At 40.4% G+C, this 12,394-nt stretch overlaps 1 protein-coding gene across 4 annotated transcripts in view; it reads right to left on the reverse strand.

Moving 5' to 3' along the window:
* NPAS2 (neuronal PAS domain protein 2) overlaps positions 1-12,394 on the reverse strand; it is an 89,352-nt gene that overhangs the window by 17,292 nt on the left and 59,666 nt on the right. For all 4 annotated transcript variants that reach the window (XM_039355803.1, XM_039355801.1, XM_039355802.1 and 1 more), the window contains one exon: positions 7,490-7,593. In XM_039355803.1, the coding sequence (XP_039211737.1) occupies positions 7,490-7,593 (104 nt within the window). The remainder of the gene's footprint in view (positions 1-7,489; positions 7,594-12,394) is intronic.

Consider the following 12,394-nt stretch of genomic DNA (forward strand, 5'->3'; position numbering starts at 1 on the left):
AACAGTCATAAGTCACTTTTGTCAGTGCCATTGTAACTTTGAATGGTCACTAAATGAACTGTTATAAGTTGAGGACTACGTGTAAGGACCCACCCCACTTTGCATCTTAAGAAAACAGAACTCTTGGAATAATTCTTCCAACAGGCATCCTTTATTAAGAGAAAATGGTTGCAGGTGTTCTAGATAGGACTTGGGGTCCAAGCTCTCCCATTCAAGGTTTTAAGGGTTCCCCAGTAGCCCCACCCAATCACCCCCTACTTCCAGCGACAGTCTCAGGCATTACACTCCCACCCCCTTTTCTTTACTACATGAAAGGTAATAGCCCCATTGTTATGGTTATTTCTTTTGGTGATACACACATCCAGTTCCTTTGAAGTGTACGAAGGAAGTGAGGCCATAAAGCCCCTTTGTTCACCCCCTTCCCTTCATCGTATGACAGAATCCATAGAAGGTAGAAATGGGGTTTTCTATAATTGATAACTAGAGATGAAATATAATTGGTTTCTGACATCCTGCCCCCTCAAAAATATGACAGATCCACCTGAAAGAAAACAAAACAGGTATAAAAGTTAGTCAGGCTTGTTAAGGTATTCTGTGTGAAACTTCTTTAATAGCTTCGGGGCTCTGACATGATGTTTATGGACCCACTCGTTTTGTGAGGGAGGGAGGGGTTTCCAGGCAACTAGGTACTGAGTCGTTCCATGAGATCTCCTAGAGTCAAGGATTTCCTTTATTTCGAAGTGTTGTTCACCCTCCACCATGATTGGAGGTGGTAGGGGGGAATTTTTGGCCGTAGAGGTGACTGACACTCTCTTTTCAGCAAGCCGCAATGAAAAATTGGGTGTACTTGCCTGAGATTTTTGGGTAATTCTAATTCTACTGTTACTGGGTTTATGATTCTTTTAATTGGAAAAGGCCCTACATATTTTGGTCCAAGTTTTTTACAGGGCTGTAGGGACTTTAGGTATTTTGTAGATAAGTACACCATTTCTCCTGTAATGAATGGTGTAGGCTCAACCCTTTTTTTATCGGCTTGTGCTTTGTATGCCTGCCTAGCTTCATCTAGTGCTTTTCTAACTATTGGCCAGGTGTCTTGTAATTGTTCCATCCATTCTTTCAGTGATGGGATCGTTGGTTTGTTTGGGGTTAATTCTGGCATGGGGTTGAAACTTTTACCGTTGGCTATCTGAAAAGGAGTGTAGCCTGTGCTGGAGTGAACTGCATTATTGTAGGCAACTTCTGCAAAAGGGAGTAAGTCCGTCCAATCACTTTGCTGGAAATTCAAAAAACATCTCAAATATTGCTCAAGTACTGAATGACAACGTTCTGTTTGTCCATCTGACTGAGGGTGATGGCTAGATGTCAGTCCCTGAGTGGTCCCTAAGAAGGATAAAAATTCCTTCCAAAATGCAGACGTAAATTGCACTCCCCTATCAGAGATGATGCGTTGGGGTGCCCATGCAATCTGTAAATGTGCTGGGCGAAAGGTTTTCCTAAGGCCTTTGCAGTGGGAATCTTTTGGCAAGGGATAAAGTGCACCTGTTTGGAAAACAAGTCCGTGACCGTCCTGACAACAGTATTCCCATTGCTTTCTGGCAATTCCACTATAAAATCCATGGCTATTTCCCTCCAGGGGGCTGAGGGATTTGCCACTGTTTGTAATAGTCCTGGCGATTTCCCTTGCGACCTCTTTGCAGTCGCACATTTTGGGCAGCTGGCTACATAACTTTCTATGTCCTTTTTTATTGATGGCCACCAAAATTGCCGTTTAATTAAGTGTTAAGTTTTTACAAATCCAAAATGCCCTGCTGATTTTGTGTCATGGCAAAGTGACTCTTTGCCATGAAAAGTGCATGAAAGTGACTCTTTGGGTTGTTGGTATATATAACTTTTCCCCTACCCAAGGCAACACGTCTCTCATTGTGCACACATTTTTGTTTTTCTGGAAACATTCATCTGTTTCCAAACTTTTTCGGAATTCAATTCCAGTTTGGCTGTCCAATTGTGGTTTTAATTTAGCTTGGGTTCTTGTGGTTACTGGTGCTGCCAGTTGTGACTCTGCCATCATTGGTTTAGAGTCTGTGGCTCATGTGCTGTTATATTGGGGCATGCATCTGCCAGGAAGTTCTTTCTCCCTGGTAAATGTTTGAGCTTAAATTGGAACTGGTGAAAATGCTGGGACCAGCGGGCTTGTTTGAGATTGAGTTTTCTGGGCATTTTCAGGGCTTCCAAATTTTTGTGATCAGTCCACACCCGGAAGGGGATTTTGTTGCCTTCCAGGAACTGTCGCCACATGAGTATCCCATATGTCTCCTTCTCATCATTTTCTTGTAATAGAACAGCCCCCACTGCCACATCACTTGCATCTGCCTGTATTACGAAGGGCTTATCCATGTCTGGGTGCCTTAGTACTGGTTCGGCAGAAAAAAGTCTCTTTAGTCTCTCAAAGGCTGCTAGGCACTCCATTGTCCATGTTAGTGGCTGGCTAGGTTTTACTGAGGATGCTCCCTTTGTTTTTAGTAAGTTAGTAAGGGGCAAGGCTATTTGAGCAAATGAGGGGATGAATTGGCGGTAAAAGTTTGCAAAGCCCAGGAACTTTGTAGTTGCTTTCTTGTGCGGGGTGGTGCCCAATCTAATACTGCTCTGACCTTCTCTGGGTCCATTTCAGTGCCCTGGGGGGATATGCGATAACCTAGGTAGTCAATCCTTTCATCGTGGAATTCGCATTTTGAGAGTTTGGCATATAGGTGGGCGGCTCGCAGTTTCTTTAAAACCGCTCTGACAAGGTTGACATGTTCCTCTTTTGTTTCGGTGAAGATAAGAATGTCGTCCAAGTAAACAAGGACCCCCTTAAACAGGTGCTCCCTTAGAACATCATTGATTAATTGCATGGCCCCCTTGTAATCCAAATGGCAAGACTTTGAATTGATAGCACCCCATGGGGCAGTTAAATGCGGTCTTCCTTTCATCCCCTTCCTTAATTCTCACACGATAGTAAGCTTCCCTTAGGTCTAGTTTAGAAAAAAATTTTCCCTTTCAAGAGGTGTGACAGCATGTCTTTCATGGGGGGCAGAGGGTATAGGTTGCTTTCACTGATTGTATTCAGGGCCCTATAATCCATGCATAAGCATAAAGAGCCATCCTTTTTCTCTCTAAAGAGGACCGGGGCAGCCATTTTAGGCTTGGCTGGCTCAATGAAACCTCTCTAGGGTTTTTTTTAATGAATCTTTCCATGTCCTCCTTCTCCTTTGGGCTCATGGAGTATAATCTGGGCTTCGGGAGTTTTGCCCCCGGCTTGAATTCAATGGCACAGTCTGTGGGTCGGTGGGGGGGGAGCTCATCCGCCCTCTCCTCACTGAAAACTTCAGCAAGGTCTCTGTATTCCTCTGGTATTTCTGTTAGTCCCTTTTCCTCTCCCATGGATGCTTTTTCTATTCTTGATTCTGGTAGCTCCCTTTGGGATTTTAAGTCCATAGGGTCTCCCTTCGGGAATTTGATTTCTGTCGTCCTCCAATTCACCCAGGGGTTCCATTTTTTTAACAATTCCATCCCTAGGCTCATTGGGCATTCCATGCCTGGGGTCACCACAAACATTATGTCCTCCTCATGTTTGCCCAGGGAGAGATGTATTGGTAGAGTGGCTAGGGTAGCTGGCACCCCCCCTGCTATGGATCCATCTAACTGGCCAAATGAGATTGGTTGTTCCAGTCTCCTCGACGGAATGCCCAGATTCCCCACCAGTGTCGGGCTAATGAGGCAGCGAGTGCAGCCAGAATCTATTAAGGCTTTCACTTTCACGGCTTCAGGCATGGGGGAAATTAATATAGTCACTGTCTTGAGGATGGGTGCGATGCGTGCACTTACCAGGGGTTCGCCCTCCGAGCTGTCATCTGAGGCATCCATCGGCCCTGCGGTGTAGGCTGGAGTTCTTTCCCCCTGATGAGCAGAAGTGGGGGGGGTTCCGCAATTTCCATCATTCTCATGGCAGTTTCTTTTGGCTTAGCTGAAGACTTTCCGGATTTGCTGATTGGGGATCTGTCTGGGTTGTGCTGGGGGGCTTTGGAGCGGCATTCTACAGCTTGATGCCCTTCTCTTCCGCACTTGAAACACCCCATTTGCTTCTTGGCTGTAGCCAATGGTTTCACTAGTTCGTGTGTCAACTCAGGCAGGGAGCGGCTCCATTGTTTTCCTCAGCAGTGTCTCTTCAATATGTTGATCTCTGCTTCCTCTGCCAAGATGTACCATTCCTCAAGTTGGTGTGGGTCCCCTCGGGACAGGCAAGCGTCATAGAGGTCATAATTTAGTCCGTCTTTGAAATGGCTAAGGAAGATGTCTTCTGGCCAGTTCAGTTTGCTGGCAATGGCCCGGAATTCTTGTGTATATTCAGCCACTGGGCGTTTGCCTTGCCTCATCGTTTTTATCCTTTCGCGGGCTTTGCGATCAGCCAGGGGGTCTTCAAATCATCTTCTCAGAGAAGACATGAAACGGTTAAAGTTGCTGAGTTCTGGGGCATTGGAGTCGTGCAAGTTCACCACCCAATCTGCAGCCGGTCCGTCCAGGGCAGATTGCACGATCCGGATGCGGGCTTTGTCGCTGGGGATGTCCCGCCCGTATTCCTCCATGTAGCTGAGGACTTGGGTTAGGAAAAACCCCAAGCGTGTTGGCTCCCCTTTGAATTTCACCTCCAACGGCGGACGTCTTGGAATGGATCGGTGCCTCCGTTGTTGGTGGTAGTGTCTTCCGTCCAGATCGCTATCTGTGGTTCGGTAGGGGGTGGGGACTACTGGATCAGCAGATGTCCCCGGGGTTGCAGGTTCCACTTCCCCCTCGGTGTCTCTCCCTTTGCAGCTCCAGGAGCTCAGGCGGCCGTAGGGCTCAGGATTCTCCTCTCCTAGGGAGTTGAGAGTTCTCTTCATCAGGTCAATAGCTTTCTCTAGGATCCAGTCTGAGTACGGTGCCCAGCTTTCTCCCTCTTCACTTGCGTGCAGGGATTTCTCCATCTCCTGCTTCCATTCTGTTTGCTTGGCCCCCCGTCTCAGGGTCACCTTTCTTGATTCCTTTCCCCACTCACTTTTCTTTCCAACGCCCATTGACCAACGAGGCTTGTGGTCCCATGTCTCCACTACTTCTTCTCCTGAGGAATCTGATCTCTCGAATCCCAATATCCGGCAAGGTTCCAGTTGGGGCAGTGGCTCTCTTTCCAGGGAGTTTTCCCCCTTTCTTGCTCCATTGTCTCACATGGTAAATTTTTACAAAATCCCCCGGCAAGGGTCTCCCTTCCAGGTGGATTAATTTTGCAAGTCCTGTCTAATGTAAGGACCCACCCCACTTTGCATCTTTAGAAGACAGAACTCTTGGAATAATTCTTCCAACAGGCATCCTTTATTAAGAGAAAATGGTTGCAGGCGTTCTAGACAGGACTTGGGCTCCAAGCTCTCCCATTCAAGGTTTTAAGGGGTTCCCCAGTAGCCCCCCCAATCACCCCCTACTTCCAGCGACAGTCTCAGGCATTACACTCCCACCCCCTTTTCCTTACTGCCAGCTGGATGGAGACTTCAGAGAAAACTATATGAAGGTAATAGCCCCATTGTTATGGTTAGTTCTTTTGGTGATACACACATCCAGTTCCTTTGAAGTGTACCGAAGGAAGTGAGGGCCATAAAGCCCCTTTGTTCACCCCCTTCCCTTCATCGTATGACAGAATCCATAGAAGGCAGAAATGGGGTTTTCTATAATTGATAACTAGAGATGAAATATAATTGGATTCTGACACTACGACTATTAGAGCCCTCAAGCTGCCTTTCACATAACACTTATAGCGATTTCAGTTTGATACTTCTGGGGTAACTGTCTTAGATAACTCATATGCACAGTACAGATAAATAGCTTTGCACAGCAAACATTCACATTTATTTACAGTGATGAAAAAGTAGCTTTGTGACAAATCCTTGTATTTACAGCCACTGCAAGTCTGTAAAACAAAGGAAAGCTAAAATCACAAGCATAATCACATTTTCACTTGATGACCATTTTGTTTAAGACCAAATCTCTTGTTGAAATTGTAGTCACACTAAATGAGGATTACCTGTATCAGGGAAGCAATATAGTTTAATAAATAGGCTTTACTCATAATTCACTAATCTTTCTCTTTTATAATAAAATGCAGACATTTTCAATACAGCTTGGCTTCTTAAGATATTTTCCCTTGAAATTCAGATAGTGCTCAACTTACAACCACTTGTTTAGCTGCAGGATTTGGGTCAATCATCAGGACCAGAAGTTTTGTCTTCCAAGCTTTCGGACTTGTGCTGAAGCCCATCTTGAGGAAACTTCTCGAAAGCTCGGAAGACAAAACTTCTGGTCCCAGTGAATGACCCAGATTGGATCCTGCAACATTATCCTTGGACACATATATTTGTCTTCATTCAGTTGTTTAGTGACTCTTTTCAGTACAATGGCACTGAAAAGAGTGATTTACAACTGGTCCTCACGCTTACATCAACTGCAGCATGCCTACGGTGATGTGATCAAAATTCAGGCACTTGGCAACTAGAATGTATTTACAACAGTTGCAGGGTTCCAGGATCATGTGATTGACATTTGTGACTTTCCCAGCCAGCTTCTGACAAGCAAAGTCAATGGGGGAAGCTGGATTCAGTTAATGACCACGTTTGATTTAATGCCCGCAGCAATTTGCTTAACAACTGTGACAAAAAATGGAGTGCAACTCACTTTACTGCCTTGCTTAGCAATGGAAATTCTGGTCTTGATTGTGGTCATAAATTGAGGATTATCTGTATCTTGTTATATAATATATTTATTTATTTTTATCCCACCTTTATTATTTATTATTAAATGTCTTAACTGAAGATACATTTCAGCTTTTGAATGATTTTCTCAGATAGGTGAACCTTTCTTCTTTGAAAAACAATATTTAATACTGAAATATGGACAAATAAGCTTTGTTCCTTTTTCTTGAAAGTAGAACTAGGTCCTGTGTTCCTTTTAGAACTTGGGTCAGCCAACTAAATTACCTCCCCACCTCTCATAAAATAAAATTATTTATAAAAAGTAATACAATTTGGACTTCATTATACATTAAGAATTAAAAAGAGCCTACATGCTTTTATCATTGTTACTGCATTTATAAAAAAAATTAATTGTTCACTTTGTGTTCCATTACAGTAGCAGCAGAGATCTTGATGGCCAGATGCTTTCTATTCTTCTAGCACCGGGGAAACCAATGGAAAAGAAAACTCCTAGGGGTAGCAAAATGAGCTGGCTTACAGGGCAGAGCAAGCTCAGAGAATTACTTCTTGTCAGTGTGAATAAAACTGTTGTTACATAATCTTGCAAATTCAATTAAAAATAAAAATTTCTCATAAACTTTATGCTTCCTCCTTGTTTGGAGCAGATTTGTTTTCATATGTAAACTCTAAAAATATATCTTAAAATGTCAACAGAAATATATACATTTATTAAGTCTTACTTGAGCTGTAGCAGGCAGTTTAGACCTCTCTTTTGGTAAGTTCTGCTGTATGATGAGTGATCTTTGCAATGAGGAAGACTCTGGGATGGGCTTTGTTATTGTGGCTGTAAGATATATTCATAGTAAAAATCATTACTAAACTATATTTAATCTTTTTACACACACCTACATCCCCTACATAGCCAGCTATACAACAAATAGACCAGGTTACTCAAGCAATCTGATTGAGTCAAAGACATGCCTAACTCCAATCTCCCATCCTTGATCCCCCATCCTGCATTATATATATTTTTCTTGTCCAAAAGGTCTGGGCGAGAAAAAGAAAAAAATGATGGGAACACCCAGGGGGACAGGGAGGGTGCTCCACCCGACCCAGAACCCAATGAAGGGAAGACTAGTGATATCATACACATGGATAAGTGGTGCAAAAAAGGGAAAAAAAAGGATCACCGGAGCACAATCTACTCAATTAGGTCCGGTGACGAGATCGAGGAGCTGGGCGCAGACCCTAGCTGACCTATAAAGGGACTTCCTCACTTCCTAGCATTTTAAGCCCTGATGATGTTGGCAGGTGCCGGCGAAAGCCTAGCATTTTTAATTAAACTTTTTATAGTTTTAACTTCCCTGGTGCTCACTTTTATTTCGAACATGGATATACCCAGGGTTCATATTTTTAATGTTATTACCAATATATATTGGTAATATATATATAATATCTATCTATCTATCTATCTATCTATCTATCTATCTATCTATCTATCTATCTATTTGCTTTTAAAAATATATTTATGATTTAGGACTTCCGGTGGATCTGCGCGCGCGATGGCGGCTACTTTGTAGCCGTCCTCCTGGGTAAGTGTAAGAATCGCTATGAACAGCGGACATCAGCTGTTCAGCGGTTCAAAACCCCCTCCCGGGCAAAGGGGGGGTAGAGAGTTATCTGAATAGTGGTAGAGCCTCTTATTCACCCCCCAAGTTTTTTTTGGGGGGTGAAAAGAGTGCTCCCACGGAGTTCAGACTGTCTCCGCTTCCCAGCTGCTTTTGTCCTTAGGGACAAAACGAGCCGCTGCAACCACCTCCGTGATTAAAGCGAACTGGTGAGTTTTTTTATAAACGGACAGAGCTGAGTAGAGGATTTAGTTTTTGCTTTCTTTGATTTATTTGGATTTTAAGTTTCAAGACTTGTTTTTACTTTTATACTCCTTTTATTTTTTTCCCTTTGTTGAAAGGGAAAGTAAAATGGCGATCGGCATGCCTCTCGGTGTTTTTTTTTTTTTTCGGAAGCTAGAATGCTGACCGGCAGGCCTTTTGGTGTCTCTTTTTTTCCCTTTCCTTTTTTCTTTTTTGTTTTTTTTTTATGATTGGAATGGAGTGTTAGTATTATTATTTTTGTTTAATTTTCGTGTTTTGTTTTTTGTACTTTTTGGCACGTTTAAAAAATGGAACGGATTTTTTCTATCTAATTATTTTTTTTTCTTCTCCTTTTTCTTTTTTTGAACTCCTTTCTTTTTATTATAATGATCCCCTCTTGAAGGATTTTTTTTTTTGAATTTATGGAGTTAATTTCTTTTTTTTTTTTTTGCTTAATTCTTGCAATTTTTAAGAAGGAGTAAAGTTTTTTTAAGATGGCTCCAAAGCGTTCAGTAATCTCTACAGCTTCCAAGGTGGCTTCTTCTTCGGTGTTATCATCAGGGCAACAACCTAAATTAATAGCTTCACCTTCTTCCTTGCCACAGTCAACAATAGTGAAGGACTTGCAAGATATGATGGGAGATGTTATACTTCAAATTAGGGGAGAAATGAAAGAGATTTTAGAGGAAAATAATAAGACTTTGAGGCAAGACATAGTTTTGACTTTAAAAGGAGTTGCCTCTGTTCTTGAAAAGTTGAATTCTCGCGTAGAAGAGGTAGAAGAAAAATTGGAATTGATGGAGGAAAAATTTGAAAGTATGGAAAAAGAGATGAAAAATTTTCAAGATGAGATTCTTATACTTCAATATAAACAAATGGAATATGCCTTAAGAATCAGAGGTTTACATGAGTCTGTGCAAGGAGATTTGAGAGAGATGGTAGCAAAGGACTTTGCTGTGATTCTGAATAGAGAAGAAGAGGAAATACTTAGTGGAATTGATCAGAATTTAGAGTTAACTCTGTGGTGGCAGAGCAAAAGAATTTGCCAAGAGATGTGGTAATTTACTTTGGGAAAAGATCCCTGCGCAATGAAATTATACAAGCTTTTTATAAGAAGAGGTTTCAAATTGCTTCACAAGATGTTATAATTTTAAAGGAGATCCCACCAAAAATTTTAAGAAGAAGAAAGGAGTTTGCTTTTTTAGCAGACGAACTTAAAAAGAGACAAATTTTATTTAGATGGGATGTTCCGACTGGAATGGTGGTGAGCTACCTGGGGATACGTTATAGTCTTAATACTGTTTCTAAAGCAAAAGATTTTTATACTTCGGTCCTGGGGGTATGCTCATCATCACCTATTATGTTTAAAGCTTTGGAAGAAAAAAAGGCAGAACTGCAGTCTGAAGTGCTTAGAATTATGAAAATTGGGAAACTTCAGTTTGAGGGGCCTCAACAAGTAGAGATGGAGGAGCAGAAGACAACCTGTGCAACATATAATTGTAAAGAAAAGGATCAACAGAAGAAGTTTAAGGAAGTTCCACAAGTATTGGTTCCTGAACCTGCGGGAGAAGTAGGATTTATAAATTCTTTGGAGCAACCTTTAAGGCCAGAACTGCAGTCTGAAAAGCCTATATTAATTAAAAATGGGAGGCCTCAACAAGTAGAGATGGAGGAGCAGAAGATAACCTGTGCAACATATAATTGTAAAGAAAATGATCAACAGAAGAAGTTCAAGGAGGTTCCACAAGTATTGGCTTCTGAATTTGCGGGAGAAATAGGATTTATAAACTCTTTGGAGCAACCTTTAAGGGCAGAATTGCAGTCTGAAGAGCTTATATTAATTAAAAATGGGAAATTTCAGTTTGAGGGGCCTCAACAAGTCAAGATGAAAGACCAGAGGACAACTTGTGCAACATATAAACGTAAAGAAAAAGTAACATATAAACGTAAAGAGAAAGACCAACAGAAGAAGGAGGTTGAGGAAGCTTCACAGGTATTGGTTCCTGAGTTTGTGGGAGAACCAGGACTCACAAATTTTTTGGAGCGACCTTCAAGGGCAGATTTTAATGCATTTTTTTCGATGTTTATGGACAAGAGAGACTGATAAGGATTGTGTTTATAGTGGATGCAACTGGCTATTGGACAGAAGATTATGGAGACTGAATGAAAATTTTAGAATGGAAATACCTTTAAGAGGTGTATGGATAAGAGAAGGAATGTGTTTACTGTGGAGGAATTTGTTATTGATAAAGATTTAAACAGGTATAAGGGAATTTTAATGTCTTAAGTAATGTTTAAATATGTGTTTTGGGATAATAATATAAGTATCATATGAAAAGGCTTAGAGTATATTATAAAATGATGGATAATAATATAAATGATATGAAAAGGTTCTAGAGTATACTATAGTTTGTTTAAAGATTGGTTTCTTTTCTTTTTTTCTATTATTATTATTATTTTTAAGAGAAGTTAATTTGTTTAATTAAATTTTAGATAAGAAGTTTAAATATAAGTATTTAGTTTAACTAATTAAATGAGTATCCAGTCTTAATGGTATAATGAATGTTTATATGCTTATTTTTGTGTTCTAGAGTAAAGAAAGAGGGAGATTAGATTAGATTTTATATTGTATGTATAGATATTTAAAGAAAGTAATGTTTAAATTTGTGTTTTGGCGATTCTTTATAGAATGATGGATAATAATATAAGTACAATATTAGAAAAGGTTTAGAGTATATTATAATATGTGTTTGAATTTAAGGTATTTAGATTTGTTTAGGATTTATATGTGTTTTAAGTTTTTTTATTTCTTATTTCTTTTGAAAAATTTTAATTAAACCTGTACTCAGCTCTGGGAAGGTTGAGGGAGGGTATGGGAGGTTTGGGGAGAGGGGGGAGGGTATGGGAGGGTGGGGGGTTTGGGGAAGGGATTTGTTTTGTAAAATTCAAAAATTTTCAATTATATATATATATATATATATATATATATATATATATATATATATATATATATATATATATATATATTTAATGAGAACTGCCATGGATGGCTTAATTTCTTCTTGTTCACTGTTGGGTGAGAAGACTCACATATTCACAACCAAACTGAACATAATTGAACATGTGCCATGGTGGCACAGTGGTTTGAATACAGTATTGCAAGCTAACTCTGCTCACAACCAGGAGTTCAATCCTGACCAGTTCAAGTTGACTCAACCTTCCATCCATCTGAGGTCGATAAAATGAGAACCCAGATTGTTGGGGTCAGTATGCTGACATTTGTAAACCACTCAAGGAGTGGTATATAAGTCTAAGTGTTATTGCTCTTGCTATAACTTCATTAATTCATTCAATTTCTATAGCTGTGCAAATCAAGCAAGTGACTGGATAACTTACATGGCCAATATTCATTATTTATTTATTTATACATTTATTATTTATTAGATTTATTTGCCATCCATCTCACCTCAAGGCCTGAATTTAACAGATAGGGCCACTTTTAAAATCTTTGTCTCCAATGTGCATATTCGCATACCTATTACTTTAATGGTCTGGCAACTTACATGGCCTTTTTAAAATAACACTGTGACCATAATAAATATGAGTCAGTTGCTAAGCATCTGAATTTTGGTCACATGATCATGAAGATGTAATGATCAGAAGTGTGAAAAAAACAACAATGTCACTTTTTTCAGTGCCATTGTAACTTTGAAGGTCACTAAGTGAACTGTTGTAAGTCAAGGACTATTTGTAATAATATCACAGGTAGGAATT

The sequence above is a fragment of the Crotalus tigris genome, unplaced genomic scaffold (assembly GCF_016545835.1).
Source record: "Crotalus tigris isolate CLP2741 ecotype Arizona unplaced genomic scaffold, ASM1654583v1 scf7180000018759.1681925, whole genome shotgun sequence".
Taxonomy (NCBI): domain Eukaryota; kingdom Metazoa; phylum Chordata; class Lepidosauria; order Squamata; family Viperidae; genus Crotalus; species Crotalus tigris.